This window comes from Terrapene carolina, unplaced genomic scaffold (assembly GCF_002925995.2).
Source record: "Terrapene carolina triunguis isolate 2854851 unplaced genomic scaffold, T_m_triunguis-2.0 Scaffold131, whole genome shotgun sequence".
Lineage (NCBI taxonomy): Eukaryota > Metazoa > Chordata > Testudines > Emydidae > Terrapene > Terrapene triunguis.
The window spans coordinates 25,372,519-25,393,747 of NW_020664482.1; the positions used below are offsets into that span (position 1 = coordinate 25,372,519).

Here is a 21,229-nt window from a genome sequence, read left to right on the forward strand (position 1 = left end):
CACGGGAGGGTTTATGGGCCTGAGCTCCAAGCTCTCAGAGTCAGTCACTGATCCACTATTTTACTGATTTATGGTTTTGCTGTTTCACTGTGTTATTCTTGTATTTCTCCCCCCCATTCTCCCTAGTTTTTCTGTACCTTTTATCCCTAATACACTTACCTTTATTTGCACCATATTATCTTGTCTTTTCTTTATTTTATTATATTTTATGGGTAGCTAAATCCACCGGTGACAGACACGGAAGGGAGCCGAGTCTGCAGCTTCTGAGAAAAGGGGCTTTCCCTGTTATATCTTCCCTCTACCATCTCTCTAGTATTTCCTTTGAAGCGTTACCTTCTTCCCCTTGAGGTAACAGGCTCATGTCCCTATTCAGGACATCTGCAGGGCTGCTACGTGGTCCTCTGTCCACACTTTTTCATCGCACTATGCGATCGTCTCCCAAGCAAGGGATGACGCCTGGTTTGGTAGGGCGGTGCTCCGCCTGGGTAACCGTTAACACTTATCATTTTGAACTCCTACCCACCTCTGTCAGGTATAGCTTGGAGTCACCTACTGTGGAATAAACAGGAGCAATCACTCGAAGAAGAAAGGACAGTTACCTGTTCCATAACTGGCGTTCTTCGAGATGTGTTGCTCCTGTCTATTCCACATCCCACCCTCCTTCCCCTCTGTCGGAGTTGTCTGGCAAGAAGGAACTGAGGGTGGAGGAAGCATGCAGCCCCCTTTATGGCGCGATATGTCGGCGCCACTCCAGGGGTCACAGCGGTGCTCCCCCACTACGGATGCTGCTAAGGGAAAAAACTTCCGGCACCGGTGCACGTGGCAAGCACGCACGAAGGTAACTGTCCTTTATCCTGGGGGGGAGAATATATCTCAAAGGCATAAGGTTGTAAAAAAGGGGATGGCTGTTAACTTCATGAGCCAAAACCCTTCTTCTCCAGGTAGTTCTGCTGTGGTAATTTCACTTCTCATGTTTGTTCAGAGGAGTGAAGTTCTGGAACAGCTTTCCCAGGGCAGGAGTGAGGGCAAAAAAAAACTAACTGGCTTCAAGTCTGAGCTTGATAAATTGTTTTTGGGTGGTGTGTTTTGTTTGTTTATTTTTTATGGAGGGGATGGTATATTAGGACTGCCTATGTGGCATGTGACTATCAGTGACAGCCAATAGCAAAAAATCCCCAACTGCTGGATATGGGCCACTAGCTGGGGAGGGCTCTGAGTTACTAACAGAATTATTTCCCCAGGTATCTGCACAAACTGCAAGTCACATCTTTATACATTTTGAAATGCTCAGGGTCTTCCTTAAGTGGGGAAATCCTTGACATTTCATCACTACTCTTTTTCCACTTTGGAACTCCTCCTTAGGTTGATATGTGAATTTTCAGCTGACTGTACAGTTATTAAAACTGCACTCCAGAAGCTACTTTCTAGGGGTGATTAGCTTACAGCACTGACTTGTAGAATGCTAGGTAGTTACTGCTGCAACAGGGTCAGGATCTGACAGAACATTAAATAAAGCAATTTGAATGATCTTCGAGCATTTCCTCGTGCTGCATGTTGCAGGTATGCTACTGGCTACTACTACTGAAAGTGGTCAAAGTGGCTTCTTGCATGAGCACTGTTAAGTAGATGCACAAGATAGCTATTATTAATTGCTCCTAGGCTGAGACTCTCCACTTGATATGGTGTGCCTTGCTCCAAACTAGACAGTGTATTAGGAAAAACATCCCTCCTATTGAGAATCAGCCAAAAAATACACAACTGAAGATGCAGAATAAGTTTCTTTATGTAGTTTATTGGACTGGCACTGTCAACTATTTCAGCTCTCACAAGTTATTGCTTGCAGAGTTGCATTTTCTTTCAAGCCACGATCACTCCAATAACTAAGCTACCAGAAATCTATTTTGTAAAAGCCCAAATGCTTAGCCATTTTGAAAACAGGGCCTAGTCACCTTTAGCTAAAAGGCTCAGTCCAATGACTGTCATATGTCCTACCACAGTATTGCTATATTAATTCTCACCGCCTCCAGTGGTACCCAAACAGTATGAGTTGCACATTCACTGTCTTTAAACAAATCTACTCTACTAACTTTAGCTTAAGAGTAACAAGGTGCATGACCAACTTCTGCTGGTGAGAGAAAAGAAGAGCTCTGTGTAGCTCAAAAGCTTGTCTCTCCATCAACAGCAGTTGGTCTAATACAAGCTATTACCTCGGTTATCCTGAGAACCAATACAGCTACACCCCTGCACATAGCTTAAGAGTAAGCAGTTGCACAGTAACAAAGGTTGGACCATATTCCAGGAAAAAGGGGATCATTTGTTTGAAATACTACCTCCTCTTTGCATAAAATAGTACGATCCAACAGTTTTTCAATGGCTATAGTGAATATTTTTCAAAGAAAGTTAATACTGACATGACACTTAATAAAACTATTTGCTCATCTGTTTTAAAGCAGAGGCTAAATTTGTTAGTCTGTCTCTTATCCCTATGTACATTAGGATCCTGTGAACAGCAGTGAAGTAGGTAGTTAAAAATCAAAGCCACTGACATTATGTACTTCCCTCCTCCCCCTTTTCATCCCCTGCCCATGATGTTCTAAATTCTTTGTAGCAACTCAGCCTAGGGATCACTGCAGACAAGCTTAATAGGCAGCTGCAGTTGAATGAGAGGATATATAAAAAACAAATATGCAATAAGGTAAATTATGGTATTCCAGATTTGGGGTGGCATGAAAACACTTCATCTAAAGAGAGAGATTATTTACTTTAAAAGGAGACATATTAGGAGTAGCAGCTCAGGAGCAGAAAAAGAATGTTCTCAAGAAGTAAACCAAGACTTTTTCTGGTTATTTAAAAATTGACACTCACTTCAAACCTAGTTTAAAAAAAAAAAAAAAAGTCCTTTCAAATTCTACACCTACCTCTGATTCCTTTTAAAAAATTCTCTTAAGAGACAGTATAGTAAGAAAAGCATCTGGCAGAAACTGCACTCTGCAAAGCTTCAAGCATTTCTATTTGAATTACAAGAGAGACAGTCAAGAGGAGATGGAACAATGTACATAACTATGGTACAAGACAGAAACCCTGAATAATAATGAACATCATGGTGAGTGAGCACCAAAAGAGATTTTGAATCACAGACAAGGTTAAAAAACATCTTTTATTGCAGCATCGTTCTCCTAGCAATATCATTCTTCTCCTGATTCCATTAACTCTGAATATTTACACATTTTCTGTCACAATTTGTGAACAACATTTTGGCAAGTTCCAACTCGGCATCAGACTCAATATGAATCACACCTCTGAAAAAGTATGGAGACTGGACTGAATCCCTTTACAAATTATCATAATCGTCATCATCTTCATGCTTCCTTTTCAATGGATTTGCCTCACTGGCTGCATTCTGTGATATCATATTTGTAGTAATCAGAATGTTTTTTGATCCAATTAATGAAGGATTAATCAGAACATTCTGAACTGTAGGTGTAGTAGGCGTTGCTGCATTTAAAAGGAAAAGAAAATAAAGTGTTTATTAGCTGCCAGTGTCACTATACAATTTCAGGTCCTGTATAGAAAGAGCATTTAGTGTTTCAAGCTAATAAAAATATAGTTTCCAATTATAGGACATGTAATGTCCCAAAGTAGAAAGTTGTGCTGCATGCTAATATTCCTGTTTATTTTCAATAATGTTCACTGGAGTATCCATCACATAATTGTGGATTTGTCACAAAGCTTAAATGAAAATTTGCTATATTGTTTCCTTCAGGTTTTGTTAGTATTAGTACTCTGGTTGCTTGTTTTTAAACAGGCTTAGTCCTTAAAGGAAGTTTTTGCTGTTTATGTTTGTTGAAGTAGGATCTATGACAATTTTACTGATAAAGAGATAATTAAGAGAATTTGTAATGGTTTAGTAGCAGAAAGTGAATCAATAGTCAAGTAAGACTAACAATGGCTTTGGTACATTTGTACTGGTTATGTTAAGACTAAAGAATTGAAGACCAAAATGAAGTTGAAAAGGCAAGCTTAATTCTGGCATTTCATGCCTTCTGAGTGCTTGACTTTTCAAGTGTGTGTGTGTGTGTGTGTGTGCGCGCGCGCGCCTAGGTTTTTAAAAGAGCAAATGGAAGAAAAAAATTCCATCATGTGGCATCACATTAACCACAGGGGTCATTAATAGGGTTAGAACCTCTAGATCCACCATGCAGATCTCTTGCACCTCAATAAAAGAAAACGAAAAGATGTGGTCTTTTTAAGAAGTGGTGTAGGTCTCAAGACATCAGTGTTTTGTAATTTATGTTATACCTGATTTGACTGTTGTCTGAGAGGATGGGATTTGTACAGTAAACCTTTGACCTGTCAGCGATACCGGAGTGCCAACTTTTGTTGAAACAGCTACTGTTTGTGCTGAAGGAGTTCCTGAAATACACAATGATTTCATTAGAGGACTCAGTGCAGGTAAATATACAACTCTTTATATTACATAAAATGTCTTCAAAAACTGAACTTGTTATTTTCATATAGAAAAGAGATAATAACTAATAAATAATATCAATATACATTGATATTTCATAGCTAGGTTTGATCTAGATCCTAATGATGGCCAGATATGCAGAGTAAGCTGTGTGCAGCAGCATGCATACATTTGTCTATGAACACTAACAGTGAAACTCTCAGCTGGCCACAACACATGCACTCACAGAGATAGACATGCAGTTACATGTATATAAATGCACATGCCCAACTTAAATTCTGGTTCAAAATAGCTCAGTCAGTAAAAAATCTGTTTCAATCTATAGTTCAGGGTGTAAGTCCTCCTCAGAATGTAGTTTGCATTTTTAAAAAAGTCATTCAACTAGTTCATTTTTCTCTCCTGAAAAAGTTTCCATTTTATAGAACAGGTCAGAAATACAAGAATGGTATCATCATCCTAGATACTAAATAAAAATGGTCTAGCTTTGGTAATTTAGAGAGAAACTTATTTTCATTTAACTTCCATTGCACTTTTCTAAAAACCCATTAGGTTGTTAGGATATCAAAGTTCATTGAAATGGTGAGTTGGATGTTATCTATTGTTCCTTAAAAACATACTCCAAGATGGTTTTTAACATGTAAGAATATTCTTCAAAATTCAGAACTGTTCCATAGGTTTCGAGTTTTTTCTAAGCAAGGTCAACATGGCAAACCATAACTGAGCTCTCTCTTACCTAACGTAGGCGTGCTAGGTCTACTACTTACAGTACCAACACTTAGTCGGGGTACTGTTATTCTTCCCGCAGAGGAAGTGACCTGTAGAGAGAGAATATATGCATTCAGATTAGAACCACCATTTCAGTGTTAAGAATCATTGATTATTTCTATGATCGCATATGTACGCTCTGCAACATGGAAGAGTAACAAAATATGAACACGTGATCATGCACAGCCTATTGCAATGCAACACTTATGTCACAGAATTTACCCACTGGGACAGAGTTTCTCAAACTCCTCACACTGTGAGCTACATCCCAGCAGAAATGCCTTGTGGAACCACTAATCCACCATGCTTATGCACAAAGTACAAAATCCCTGCCTTTTCAAAAACTTAAGCTGTTTGAGTTATACACGTGTAAAAGAAATTACATTAAATATTTAATTTTAAACACACCATTTACAGACTAAGGCCTTCTAAACTTTGTTTTGGCTCAGGATGAAATTTGTTACCTGCGTAGCGTTTACAAGGGAAGTGTTGCTACAGTTATAGCAGTGTTTTAATATTGTGGTAGCACTAACCAATTTTAATATTGTTGTTACAGATACTAACCAATCATTTATACTGAAACTGCATGGCTAGTTTTGAGTAATACAATAATTTTCAGTACTATTCACTGTATACGTGACCACAAATACTACTATTACATTAATAAGAAGCAATACAATTTATTTTGATTTGCTTTTTCAGTATACTAAGCCCTTGCTCTGGCCTATGCAAAAAGAATCTAACCAAAGGAGAAGTCTTCACTTTAGCAATTTGTTTATCCAGGAAAGCTTTGTTCAGATTCTGTGTCTGATTTTCTGCCTTTTACCCAATATTCCAGCTGAGCTGACTGAATGGTCCAGCAGGATACACCTAACCTGAAATCCTTTGTGCTAACCATTAAACAACACAGCTTCTTTTACACACAATATTAAAAGGTAACTGGTGGAAAGAATATCTGCCAGAATTAATTTCAATATACTTTAGCACCCAGAGATCTCTACTAGTATGTGCACCTATGTTCGTACCTTGAGAAAAACTGAATAATTTGAGCATCACGTTTAATAAAATGTCATTATCAAACAAAAATCCCATTTGGCTCATAAAACTCTTACCTTTTTTTGCAAGGACTTAAGTCTGTAATTTGGAGCTGTTAAACAGTATCTATCAGGTGGCAGTCTGGGTCCAGAATACGGCTTTATCAATGGCAGTGGGGTCTGATTCTTTTGTCTTGCAATATCTAGTAAAAACTAGGGGGAGGAAAGGGGAAATAGTTTTCAATACCCACGTTCTTTTGTTATGTTACGATTCTCTGAATAAGCTTTACTTACATCTCTTGGGGGAGGAGAGGTAAATGACTGGTCTGTTCGACACTGGATTGCTAGTCTCACATCATCTGCATCAACACTGGACTTCTTAGCATGACTTGAGTAAATTTTTGCATCTTCCAATATAGTAGTCACATACCCTTTGAAGAACAAAACAGAATATCTCCCCCTGAACATGTCTAAAACAATAGCAACCTCTTTTCACAAAAATTTAGTAAAAGTTCATGTACTCTACATGTTTTCCAGAAGCTATGCAAGAAAATTATTTCCTGACACACATTCCATGAAACAAAAGATCAATCTATCTCGTCACAATCAACAATACATTTATTAAGTGTGACAAAAATAAATCCTTAAATACCATCTAGTTTTATTTAGTTCCTCTTTTCCTTCAAAACATTTTTTTAAAACAATTGTGCTTACTGAAAATCTAATAGCAATGACTTGTGCAAGACAGTACATGGTTTTTCTACCAAACATTTGTTTATGTACATGAAGCCTAGCATGCAATATAGCTCCCACTTGTGCCACAGTCCAGGGCATCTCATCAGCAACATCTGCAAATTGTGCCAAATAATGTGGTGGGTTTTTAATATAATTTTTTTTTTAAAATGGCAATGCACTCATTTTTACTTTTGTTCTCATGCTAAGATTGGAGCCAAAAATTCCACAGGTGAAACTGTACAGCAGCAACACACTGCACCACAAATCTTCTAAACATCCAATTTTTTTTTTCTGTGACATATGTTGGAGAGTTAGGAACACGGAAACTGCCACAGTGGATCAGACCAGCCGTCCACCTAGCCCAGTATTGTGTCTACAAGTGTCCAGAACCAGATGTTTCAGACAATGACATAAAATCATCCTGATTGGGGGGAGGGATAGCTCAGTGGTTTGAGCATTGGTCTGCTAAACCCAGGGTTGTGAGTTCAATCCTTGAGGAGGCCACTTAGGAATCTGGGGCAAAATCAGTACTTGGTCCTGCTAGTGAAGGCAGGGGGCTGGACTCGATGACCTTTCAGGGTCCCTTCCAGTTCTGAGAGATAGGTATATCTCCATTAAAAAAAACCAAAAAAATATCTCTGCTAATCAGAAATTGGTTTAAACCCTGAAACACAAGGTTTACTATTGTTTCCTAAAGTTTTGTCGTCATTACTGATAACTCTGGATATTCTTTCTATCCCTATAAATATCCAATCACCTTCTGAATCTTGATAAGTTCTTGACCACAATGATCTCCCATGGCAATTAATTCTACAACTTAATTAAAAGTCATGTGCAAACATCTTTTCTTTTATTGGTTTTCAACTTTCCACTTTTTAATTTATCATAGAATATCAGGTTTGGAAGGGACCTTAGGAGGTCATCTAGTCCAACCCCCTGCTCAAAACAGGACCAATCCCAGACAGATTTTTACCCCAGTTCCCTAAATGGCCCCCTCAAGGATTGAACTCACAACCCTGGGTTTAGCAGGTCAATGCAATTTAACTGAACATCCACTTATTCTCCTATGCTAAGACACACAGGCAGGCACTCCTGAACTTCCTTCTCTGTACCATTCATTACTGTACATACTTAAACAGTCCCTCTTATTGGTCTCGTTTTCCCAGGCCTTTGATCATCCTAACTGACTTTCTCCGAAGCCCCTCCACTTCTGCAATAGCCTGTGTGAGAGAGGTGCCCAGTACCGCCTAGGGGAGGTCACACCTGGAAAGGCAGCACAGCATGTTCTGTATTTAGCACGTTGACAACTTACTGTATGCAAATTCCAACATCTGATTGATAACCCGGGGTTCATACTCCGTGATCCCCATGTCCTTCAGGATCTGGGCCATAACCTGCATTTGGGAAGAGAAACACAGCGTGAGTCTGTTACCGAAATATCGGGTCCACCTAGCTGAGAGCCAATAACAGCCAGACAGGGATAAGGAAGAGTTGCTTTATTTTGCAGAAGAAAGGAGAGCTTTGCACCTTGGTACAAAAACTTTGTTTTACACACATTTTACAGATTTTTTTATACACATTCAGACAAAGGCCCTTGCCGTGTTAACACTTGATTGGTGGTTGTTAGACCCGTGCTTTTGCTATTTGGTCAGTGAAAACCAGCTTGGGACCAGCTCTAACTACCTTAAGGCCTTGAAAGGGAAGACAGTTGAAAAGTTCAGGCTACTGTGTACTTGAAGTGTCTGCTTTCCCCTAATGGCCACTGGTTGACATAAAGGCTGCTCTGTTAAGGGGGGTCACTAGTAACTTTTACAGTCCCCTCTTCGGGCCTGACAAATTCAAAAATTGTCAGGCTCGTTATGCAATTTGCAATTAAGCTGGAGGGACAGATACTGGGTTTTTTTTATGGACAGCAGAGCTTTTGATTATAGCATTACACAGGCATTTGGCACATTGTATTATTATCCAGATAACACATAGAAAGAAAAGAAAGAAAAGAATGTATTTAACAATTGTTCGAAAGAGCCCCGTAAACCATGACCCAAGTTATGGAAGGAGGTCCTCAAAACTAAAGATGTGATTAAGAGATACAGCACGGAAAACAACAGCAGCATTTTTAATGGCTTGTAAATTTTGCTTAATTACGCTGGAATGATTAACATAGAAACAACCTTTTTTTTGATGCGAGCACAAGTCCCCCCCCCCAATTGGTTTATATGCTTGGCAGGAGCATTGAGGACGTTTGCACTTCCACCCAGAAAGTTTCCAAATATGTTTTCATGGCCACAGATCAGCTACTACTCCTGATGTGTTTGTAAGGGCAGTGGGCCAAGCCCAACCATGCTCGATTCCACTGCAATGCCTCCCAGCCTTAGTGATCAGGCGCTAACCTCCCCCTGCCAAGCGCACAAGGGGCTGGGCACACATTGCTTTGGGGCTAGCGCCCCAGCTTCTCAGCGCTCCTTCGCCTGAGCAGCAGCCGAGCACAGGACCCGGCCGGCCGCAGCAAGGACACCCCGAAGCCGCCGCCCCGCCGAGCCCTCTCCTAGCCCGGCCCGCGACGCCCCCACTGGGAGCCCCCAGCTACCTGAGCATCCTTAGGCGCGCTCTTGGGAGACGCCATCTTGCTTTGCGCTATTGCTTCCGGTCAGCTGACCAGCTTATTTCCGGGGCTGCCGTGAGAAGAACCGCCCTTCCTCCCCCCCCCCCCCCCCGGTGTGCTACTGAACATGCGCAAGCGCCTCCGCACGTTCCTTTTGGGCATGCGCCGTGGCGTGTCAGGGCGGCAGTAGAACTTGCCTTTCGGCGGTGCGCTGGGGGCTGCGCGTCGCTGGGTGCGCGGTAAAGCCAGAAGCCGTGGGCTCAGAGGGGAAGTGATTGGGGGGGGGGGAGGTTGCTACTCCAAGTCACCATCAAGAGGCAGTGCAATTTGGGGCAGGACCATCTGTGGATGATTCAAGATGGAATAAGTGAGGTCCATGATCAGTCTGGGCTGTTGTGGAGCCACGCATTCAAGGTGGTGTGAGGATGGGCTGCCCCGGGACAATTTAGGGGCATGTGGTCACTGTGGGTCAAACTCCATTAACCTCTCTATCTATGTCCCAGAACTCTGACACCAGCATTACTATGAAAGGACTGCGAGCTGGAAGAACATTGTGCAAACAAGCACAGAATTACTTATATTTTTAAAAACACATTGTTATTCTGCGGAAGGGGGGAGACGCTTGTAGAAGATGGTGGGCAGCTTCCTTCCTTTCAGGCTAAATGTGGGAACAATTAAATACCCTTTAGTTTAGAGATAGTTGAAACAATAGTTGCCAGTGCCTAAAGCATAGGTTGCATTTAAGGCCATTCGGGAATCTGAACTAACTGTGTGGGCAGAGGAGTTTCACTAGGGGCTGAATGTAAGTACAGGGCAGGGGATTGAATTGATTACATCTGTGTGTTTGTGATAGAAGGCAGAAGCACCACAGGAGCATGCAAAGAAGCCTTAGACAAAGCCAGAGAAGCTCTCATACTTGACCCTGAGAAAAGCCTAGAGAGGGAATTTTTGGGTGGAGTGCTGGCTGGAAAGGGGGTTGGACCTGTGAGGAAATAAACTGTCTCCTGCCATTTGATTTCTACTGTGGTCAGGGAAACAACGACATACGTGACACTTTCATCAGTTTCTCTTAATGACAACAACCCACTAAACCCCAATTTTAGTTAACCACTCAGGTCAAAAGGGGTAGCAATATTTCCCTACAAAACTATGATTTGGGGCTCCAAACTTTTCCTATCTGACAGCCTGGCCAGGAACCCAAGGCCCACACCTAATATGCAGGCAATAGAGAAGACTGCCACCCTCTTCTCTTGCTATGAAGTCAGGCTCTGTGGCAATGACAAATCCTAGCATGCCTGGTTCCATTATTAGCTCAGTGGATTTAAGCAGAGCAGGCAGCTCTCTATATTAAAGATGAGGGATGCCATGCACACCATTGTGGCGCTCTGCACAGGGCCACCTCTCACAGAATTTGCAGACCCTTAATTGTATTAATTAATTAATTACTCATGTATTAATTTAACAAGAAAGAAAGCAAGAACCACCATTATTTATCTTATAATTTTCCATGAAAGTCACCTTTACCACTTACATTATGTACAAGCTGTGGAAAATGATGTGAGTGGTACAAAAAGAGAGGCTGTATCCTGGAGACAGCATGAATATTGTATAATGTAGCTCTTGCTGTCTGTTCATTTATATACTAAAGCAAACAAGTGTGTGAAATTTAGAGGCCCACAGCACAAGTTGAAGCCGCAGTCTCCTGGGAAGCATAGATAATGGTGCTGAACAGGAAGAAGGGTTGGGGACATATTTCCCCTAAATGGAATGCATTATCAATTTCCCCCTTTCAGCGTGCTTTTTTCTTTACTTTGAGGAAGACATTTTCCTATTAGATGAGTGGCTGAATGTCTCATTTCTGTACTCTCTTAAGTACTTATTTGACCCCATTACTGCTCACAACAGCCCTATAAGGTAGGGAAATACTATTATCCCCATATCTGGGGAATAACTGGCTGGCTATGTAGTAGTACTGCAGAAAAGGATCTGGGGGTTAGAGTGGATCACAAATGGAATATGAGACAACCATGTGATGCAACTATGAAAAAGGCTAGTATCATTTTGGGCTGTATTAACAGACTTCTGGTAACACAGGGGAGGTAATTGTCACAGTCTGCTCAGCATTAATACTACAGTATCTCCAATTCTGGGCATCACACTTTAGGCAACATGTGGCCAAATTGGAGAGAGCCCGGGGAGAGCAACAAAAATGATAAAAGAGTGAGGGTGGACCTATTAACTATCTTCACCTATGTTAAGGGCTGTTGTAAAGAGGACAGTGATCAATTGTTCTCCACAGCACTGAATGCAGGACGAAAAGTAATCAGTTTAATCTGCAGTGAAGTAGATTTAGGTTAGAGTTTTAGGAAAAACTTTCTAATTTTAAGGCTAGTTAAGTATTGGAATAGGCTTCTGAGGGAGGTAGTTGAATCCCTGTGACTGGAGTTTTTTTTAAGAACAAGTTAGACAAACAGCTGTCTGGGAAAGTCTAGGTTTACTCTGCTGTATCTCAGCACAGGAGCTGGATTAATTGACCTTACAAGGTCCCTTCCAGCCTTGTGATACAGAGGGGAGTGAGGCACAGAGAGACTAGTTAACTAGCCTGAGGTCACACAGGCTAGCCTGTAGCCAGGCAAGGTCTTGAACACAGTTGGTCTCCAATGTTCCAGGCGAGCACATTAACCACTGGATCACTTGTCTTCACTGCGTTACAGCAGTACATGATATTTCATTACTAGTACTGGCGACAGCTGTAAATGTTGAAATTAAATGTTGTGGGGTGGTTATTTGTAACAACTATATAGGAGAAAATGCAACTGTACTGAAGGCATTGCTTTACATTTTTGTGTTCATAATCTCAGCCAATGGAAAGGGGCGGTATGTCCAGGTCTTCGGCGGCAATTTGGCGACGGGTCCCTCAGTCCCTCTCCGGGGGAAGGACCCGCCGACGAATTGCCGCCGAAGAATGAAGTGGCACGGCAGAGCAGCCGCCGAAGTGCCGCCGATCGCAGCTTTATCTTTTTTTTTTTTCCTCTTCGCCGCTTGGGGCGGCAAAAAAGCTGGAGCCGGCCCTGTAAGAAGGAAATACATTGCTGACAGCTTATGAGCAAGGACTGATAGCATGCATCTTGTACTGGTGAAAGGGGCTACGTTAACAACCCTGGAAACTGAAGTCCTCTGTTTATCCAAAGACAGTGGGAGGGCAATTCTGTTCAGGAAAGACCATTTTTAAGCATGCACAATTAGTTCACTTTTCCATCAGCCTGGTTCCTCTCTGTGGAGACTAACAACTGGGACAGAGCTTGGGAATGTTTTTCACAATGTAGCTATTGGTCCACTGGGACAGAGACCACAAACTCCTTCTACATAAGCAACCAAGCATCCCTCAGATGATACCTTTTGCTTCCTAAGGCTTGATCTGGATTCAGACTGATTACCTAGACAGGAAGGGTGGCGATTAGCCATTACCCACCCAGTCCTCCTTTTATAAATGCATGTGTTTGGCTAACTTGGAGGTACTGTAAGTATTGGAAGAAGAAAAGAACAAAGTGTATAGTGCTGATCAGTTAGTGAACACTGTCCAGTCAGCACAACGCTACAGTCAAAAGTTCACTTTTTGGAACACAAGTTGTTCCTTGTCCAATAAGATGCTCCAGTCTTAGCAGTGTTGATAATGCTGCTTTGCGCAGGATTTAGGGTGGCTTGTTTTTAGAACTCCTATTCACATGAGGCTGTAGCTGCAGCATAAGAAGTGAGGGCTTTGGGGACAGATTTTTAAAGGTGCCGAAAACCTAGTAGGGTTTTCAATAGTGCCCTGCCTAACACCCATTGATTTAAAAGGACATTTGGTGCCTAGACCCAGATCCTCAAAGCTATTTAGGCATCTAACTCCCATTGAAAGCAGTGGAAGTTAGGTGCCTATCTACACTTTTGAAAATCCCACTAGTTGCCTATATGCATCTTTAGGCACCTAAACTCCTGCTGAAGTCACACTGGAATGCTTCCTGTAAGCAAACCCACAGCTCTGCAGTTTTAAGGAATTAGCCATGCTGGACATGCACCTTTCAACCCAAATACTGAACTATTGTGCAGTACATTTCAATAGCCCACCTTGAATAGGCGTGAGGACAAGAACAAATCAAAAACAGTAAAACTATGAAGGAAATGAACATAACAGATTTATTCTCTTCTGGGATCCCTGTTTCCCTGCTCACTGATCTTGAATTTACAGGGAATATAGGAGTTCCCTCAGATTACTCAGTGAAGCACCCTGTTTTCATATGGAGCGTACTATAGCTCTGATATTTAGCATAATGGCTCTCTTCTAGCTGTAAAGAATGAAATCCCTTTAAAAGTCTCCGTGAGTCAGCCGCTAATGGCTTCCTTTATGTTTTGTACAGCTCTACCAACACCTCCCCCCTCCAACCATTTAGTAAATAATTACTTATCCTTTCTGAAGTTAAAAGTAAATCAAAGTGACACTGTCTCATTTTTAAACTGATGTCCAAACAAATATGTTTCCACCTAACTTGATTATCTTATTAAGACACGTTCAGTCCAGACCTCTCACCCTGCAGCATATGTTGTGGAGGAGCTGTAGGGGAAAAGGCCCTAAATAAACACAGCAGTTCTATATACAGGTCAATGGAAAATTACATAATTATCCTGAGTGGTCATTAACTTTCCAGTATCAAAGAGCTCTTTAACCTGCCTGTTAGCTATGACTACTTTCCACAAGTTAGGCTTCACTCTATTTTTCTCCCTAAGTATTTAATGATGTGTCATTAACTGTATGTAGATGGAAGAGGAGGAAGATAGATTATTATAAAAGTCTGTGTAATGTCCATGCTCCACAGGAAGTGCACTAAAAGATCAAAGTACCCAAAATGCTCTCCTCAGAAATTGTGGCACATGTCAGATGTCTACACTTGGCTGGGGACTTGCTAGTAAAAAGAACGTTTTGCTCAGATTCTGCGTCATTAAAATTGATGTTCCATATTGCAAATGAAGCTTACCTTCTCTCTGCCTCTGGCAAAGACCACCTGTAAATCCAACTGCTTTGGAGGGTTCTTTAGAAAGGAGCGCTTCTTTGTCAAGAAAGGGTCTGAACTTTTGTAACTTGCAAATTCTTAAATTCTGGCAAACTTTCACAGAGGTAAACAATGCTTTTCTCAGTCCATGTCTCGCTGCCTGTTAAGATGGATTGTATCTATTTGCATCCACATTGGCTCCATCTTTCAAGAAATACCCTTGGTGGAATTGTCAAGATACAAATGCTATTTTGAAGCAGGGTAAAGCAAACAGTAAAAATGTACATTTTCAATTTTTTTTTTAATTCCAAAATGTTTGGTATAGTAAGCAATAGCCTCTCTCTCGCAACAGACCAGTGGCTATTTCCATATTCAGTTATATCCAACCAATATTTTGATGATAATTATTTTGAGTTTTTGTTTTAAAATTGATCTTTAAAGGAGATGACGAGGCGCCTGATATCACTCTGATGGTATCAAATGATCTGCAGCCAACACTACCATTTCTTTTGAGACCAGACATGGATTCCTTCTCAAATTACAGCTATTTCCAAAATGATACAGACTACTATGAAGAGCCATCTTTTTCTTTATTTGACATTCATGTCCTGGTGCCTGTGACTATAATTTCCAGCATCATGTTTTTCTTGGGTATCACTGGGAATTTGCTAACACTATTAATTTTCAAAAGATACAAGGAAATGAGAACTACAGTTAACATGTATTTATCCAGCATGGCGTTGTCTGACATTCTGATTTTCCTTGGTCTGCCTTCTGATTTGTACAGGATTTGGAAATACAAACCATACATATTTGGGGATTTTCTCTGCAAATTTTTATTTTATCTCAGTGAAACCTGCACATACTGCACCATCTTGCACATCACCACTTTGAGTGTCGAGCGGTATTTTGCGATATGCTTTCCTTTGAAAGCCAAAACGACAATCACTAAATGCAGGGTGAAAAGGATCATCCTTTCTTTATGGGTGTGGGCTCTCCTGACTGCCAGCCCAATTCTGTTCCTGTTTGGTGTGGAACACCGCAATGGAAGCCTGCCTGATGAAGCCAAGGAGTGCAATTACATAGAACGCTCAGCCCGCACAGGACTTTTGGAAACAATGACTTGGGTTTCAACCATTTATTTTTTCCTACCAGTGCTTTGCCTGACTCTGCTCTATGGACTCATCTGTGGAAAGCTTTGGCGAACCAGGCACAAGCTGAGAGGACCTCAGGCTGCAAGCAGAGAAAAGTACCACAAACAAACTGTCAAAATGCTAGGTAAGGATCTGGCTTGAGACCAGGCTAAACAGCTACATTTTATATCACACTAGGCCAGACACAAAGAAAAGGTGGAAAGAGGGAGGTGAGACAGAAAAGACAAGAAAGGGCCCTTACAGATTTAAGGTTAGTACATTTTACTTCATTTAGTCACGTTCATGGGTTTTACGGAGGTACAGGGCCCCAATTTGAATTGTGTGTAGGTTGGTCGTGTGCACAGTTAAACTCATAGTTTGCTCTGGACTGATGCAAAGTCAGAATAGCAGCAAAAAGAAATGTATGATGTTGCTGTGACTTTTTTTTTTTTTTTTAAAGCAAATCTGATCAAGTTTGATTTGTGTGTGTCAAGAGGGGCCTGCACTTAGCAGTCATGGTCTGACAAGTAGTTTTTCAAGCCAGCCACTCTCACTTCTCCCACAGAAAGTTTCATGTGTTTTAGCAATTAAGCTTTGGGCCACTATCTGAACAAAATCATGTGTCCAGGCCTAGTTAAACATTGGCTTTATTTCCGCTTAAATCATGTTTAACATTTTAGTAGACTCATTACAGAACCCACTGGTCAGCATGTGGTGTGTGATCCTCTGTGGCTCAGGAACAGGGGCTAGGAGTCTGAACCCACAGCAGCATTTCCTACTTCAGTTCCAGCTGTAGTGACTCATCCTTTTAGCTCTGAAGGTCTCTGGTTCAATCCCCAGTCACAACTAAGATAGCAGTCATACCAATTTGATAAAACAAAGGATTTATTTGGGTTAACAACATTTAAAGCTTCACTGAGCCTGTTTGCTCATCTCAGATGAGCAAAACACCCATTGCTTGTTGCTGTCAGCAAAATTCAGTGGGTGCAGGTACCAACTCTCTGTGCTCGCAGTGGAGGTAAAAGCATTGATGGCCCTGGCCTCAGTCTGTTCACAGATCCTTTATCATCCCCCAGTGGCTGTGAATGGCTCCAAAATTGCCCTCTTTTCCAGAGCTCAAAGTGGAATCTTGCCTCTTTTCAGCTCCCTCACTTTCTGCAGGAAACATAGTGAAATGCAGGAACATGGATCCATGCAGTAGAATTTATTAACTTCAGAGCCATGCATTTTCTCCTTCCATCAACTGTTATTGTCTCCAACTTTTGTTTCCCTGTCTACTATGGCATCTAAAAATGTCTCTCTTTCAGTGTCTTCCTTCCCCGGCATTCCCTCTCCCCACTTCTTCCTCTGCATCTTTTTTATTGTTCCATTCATCTCCCAGATTTTTCACTCCCCTTTTCCATCCCTTTCTGTGTTTGGGCCCACCCAGACACTTTGTTCCTCTTCTGATCTCACTCACTTCCCTACTGAGGACCCTGCCCCACTCCCCTGGGAAATATTTCACTGATGACTGAGGTAGATTTCAGGATAACAATCTAACAGCAAGAAACAATGCTGAAGTACCAATGCTTCTGTAACTTAGCCTGGTTTTGTTCCTTTCTTGTTACTGTACCACATACATTTAAAGGGTCTTTTATTTGAACCCTGGACACAACACTGCAGCAGGCAAACAAATCCCCAGTGCTTATATCTACCTGCCAATATGAAGCAAAAATGGCTGCACAAGTCAGGTGGTAGCATGTTACGGTACATATTAATGTAGTAGTCTGAGGTTTCAGCCACAATGTAGTTTAAAGAGACAGAACAAACAGTGCTTCAAAATGACTGTACTAAAATATATTCCTTTCCTTTTTAGCAGTAGTAGTCCTGGCCTTCGTGCTGTGTTGGCTACCATTCCACATCGGCCGAATCCTCTTTGCCCAGACCACAACCATCCTGTATGACATCACTCAGTACTTCAATCTCATCGCCATGCTTCTCTTTTACCTTGGAGCATCTATAAACCCAATACTTTACAATGTCATGTCACAAAAATACAGAAAAGCAACGAGCAAAATTCTGAACTACAGTCAAGTCTGGCAATCCAGAAACTTGACAAGGAGCGAAAGGACTTCTTTTCAAGGTACAGAAGTCAGTTCTGTCATGTAAACAGTGCAGCATTGACAAATAGTGTCCTGTACAGCTAGATTACAGCTGTCCACTATGCTTGTGAACTATATGTTAATATCAAGCCATGGCACTGGTGCATGTTGTAGGTGAAGGGGGGATTTTAATCACTCTCGGGATGGAAAAAGCTTGCTGCTTCCATCTGTGCGCACAAAATTCTCCATTAACCAGTGTCACTCCTTCTGCTTCAGGGTGATGTCACTAGTATTTCCTGCAATGTTTATAAAATTTTAGCAGTGTCAGGATCAAATCAAAACTATATGCAGAAGCCAGTAATGACTCACTCTTGAGTGCCAATGGCTTCAGTCAATTGCCTTGCAATGTGTGTCTGTGCAGTTCCAACTAGCCACAAAACTGTCATCCTCTAGTGGATTTGGCCTAAACCCTACAAGATCACAGCTTTTGGTTATGGTGGATACAGAATCTATTCAACGTCCTCATTCAAGTTCTTAGCATTTGTTTGATGTATGAAAACTAATCAAAACAGACTAGCTGGATTGAATGAATCTACCTTTGTTCTCTTCATTTTAATATATTTAATAACTGGGCAAACCTTACAGGGAAGGGAAAGAAAAATATTAAGATGTTACAATTGTGAAAGCTGCATGTCCGTTACAAAGGGAAGCAAAAAAGTAAGCTGCAGATTGGGGAAGGGAGGGAGAGGCAGAGAAAGTTACTTGCTCAACTTCCACAAGAAGTTTGTGACACACAGGGATGGAACCCAACTCTCATGCCAGTTCCTTAACCTCAAGGCCATCCTCAAGGGGGGTTAATGAAATTATATTGTTTGGACAGCCAGATTACGGCACTTGCATTAAAGGCAAAGGACTTCGATGGGTAGAGAGAGGATGGAGTTTATTTCAAGCTTAATTTTCCCTGGTGGAAATCAAGGTTATGTCCAAGCAATCAAGCAATCCTGCCTTTGTTACTCTGTCACCATTTCATGAGAAATTGTGTGTGTTGTTCTGACAGAGCACAACAACCTGCCACACCTCACTTCACACCTCACCAGAGTGGTGCTATATCACATCACTCAATGCTGCTTTCCTTTTCAAAATGTTGATCTCAATGAGACCATTTTCAATCACCACTTTTAGTCATACATGCTGCTTCTCATCTGAATAACTAGAAACGGAGTTATAAAGAATAGTACACAGTGGTTCCAAAGGATGGAATCCATCAGTTTATAGCTAACAGAACAGCATCACCAAGTTCACTCATTTCACTAGTAGATTGTAAGATTTATTTTTTGCCCTTAATGCATTGCCCTGTAATCTTGCATAGGAAAAAGAGGTGGGGAGGTTAATTCTATAAGGAATAATAGGCTATATTCTCCACTGGATGGAGCACTGTGAAATCAAAGCAGTGGAAATTCCATTGCAATTGGGCCAAAAACAGTTTGAGGGAAAGGAAGTGAGCCAATCTGGTATAATCCCTTCTCCCTTCCTGGACATATCGTGGCTGGGCAGAGCCAGGGAACAGTTGATCTACACAATTTCAGTGAGTTTCCTTTAGATGATTCCCTGGACGAACCCATTGGAATTAACTACTGGAGTCCCGCTCTTTCCACTGCACTGGAGGTGGGGAGGGGAACAAATGGCAGCACAATCCCCAATAGAGGAGGACACAGAAGGACTGGTAGTTGCCTATGGAACTTGGGAAATCTGTGCTGTGGGAGAACTACATCCCCTCCACAAACCTCCTCCCACATGGAGATATCACCTTTGGAACTGCACAAGTTTCATCTCGGAACTTCCTGAGCACCTCTCTCATCTGTAGGTTTAAGATGATACCGCCCTTTGATGCTACAAAGCAACTTAATTCCATGTTGCTGTTTCCTTCATCCTAAACTACATACTACACAGATGACCGGATTGCTCCAGAAGGAAGTTATTTTCTTATTCACAAATTAAATACACAAATATATATAATCAAATTTGAAAACTTGTATTTTTTATTGGCTGTATTAAATATATTATCTATTTGATAGTTACAATTTAGTAATACAATGCATGGCAGCTTTAACATAAGTTTGAAATATCTCAAAATTACAATGCAAAAAAAATGAAGATATCTAATATGTTAATGCCTCTAGGGTACATCAATCTGGAATGTATAACAGTCAATATAAAATCTACATTACACTATACTTTCCAGTATATTTCCTGGAAATATGAACATTTTGTGGCAATTCAGAAGCATTTTATTTTAATTTTCTAGGAAGTCATGATTTTGGTTAATATTTATTCTGAAAGCCTACTTTATTATTTTAAAAATATGTCAGAAATGCTATTGCCAAATAAATCACTAAATGATTTGCTCTGTTTAAGAGTTAAAGAAAAAATCCTTTGGCGAAATAAATTTGCTGAAGGCAGTCTATTGTTTTCTAAAAGTAAAATATGAAAGGAAATAAAGAAGGCATATTTGTAAACTTCGGCAAACTAAAGACACTAATATCTGTATAAAACTCTTTCCAACACTGAAGAGAGACTTCCATGATATAAATGATTAACTTAAAGTTCTGCTACAAGTAGAACAATACATTCAAACATACATTTTCCAGGATTTTTTAATCAAAATAAATAGAGTACAAAATGAAGAGTATATTTTTGAAAAGGTTAATTTCAGATTGCACCATAGATCTGCTTTTAAGAATATTATCTGATACTATGTCATAATTTAGGATTTCCACATTTGAAATGCAACAAAATGCCTCAAACTAACTTATTAACAGCCATAGGAGAAACATCCTTAAGATGTTTTATTCTTTGAAAGAATTAGCCTGTACCCAACAGTACTATCCCACATGCAAGTGCACTGCCCCGATGTACATGAAATGTAGCTGTAGCATTTGCAAAAATATGTTAAATCTGTAACTGTATGGCATGTTCTTTTAATGCCAAAATAATTAAGATGACCCATTCGGAAACAAATGTCTAAATTTGTGGCTTCCAGCTTTCAAAACAGTTGATGTAAAGAAAATAGCTGTCAGACTTATCTTCAGATATCTAAAGAATATATTTGACAAGGAACAGTCATATGTAGTGCATAGTATCCACCAAAAATATTCCTCAAAACACAGTCAGACATGCATGACAAGTTTTGGAAAAGTTTCATAGCAAACTGAAAATTCTCACCACCACCACAATGGAATGTGAACTGCCACCATTGTGATAGCAATTAATTTAAAACATTGTATAAATGTTACCTAAAAATATTTCATGTATAGTTTGATAATTCAGATAAGGATAGAAGAGCATCCAAAAGCAGTTTGAACTTTTTTATTTTTAGGTTAA

At 40.7% G+C, this 21,229-nt stretch overlaps 2 protein-coding genes across 2 annotated transcripts; one reads left to right on the plus strand and one right to left on the minus strand.

The window, feature by feature from the left end:
* Positions 1–3,139: 3,139 nt before the first annotated feature.
* On the minus strand, positions 3,140–9,635 carry TAF9B (TATA-box binding protein associated factor 9b). The gene is made up of 7 exons (XM_026652979.1): positions 9,590–9,635; positions 8,315–8,396; positions 6,562–6,698; positions 6,346–6,480; positions 5,202–5,283; positions 4,300–4,413; positions 3,140–3,495 (listed from the first exon to the last, which is right to left on the minus strand). The coding sequence occupies exons 1-7, from the start codon at positions 9,623–9,625 to the stop codon at positions 3,332–3,334; spliced, it is 750 nt and encodes a 249-aa protein (XP_026508764.1). The 5' UTR covers positions 9,626–9,635; the 3' UTR covers positions 3,140–3,331.
* Positions 9,636–15,155: 5,520 nt separating this feature from the next.
* Positions 15,156–17,915, plus strand: LOC113406734 (growth hormone secretagogue receptor type 1-like). Its single transcript, XM_026653086.1, has 2 exons — positions 15,156–15,912; positions 17,623–17,915. Exons 1-2 carry the CDS (start codon positions 15,156–15,158, stop codon positions 17,913–17,915), a joined length of 1,050 nt encoding a protein of 349 aa, XP_026508871.1.
* The last annotated feature ends 3,314 nt before the right edge of the window (positions 17,916–21,229 follow it).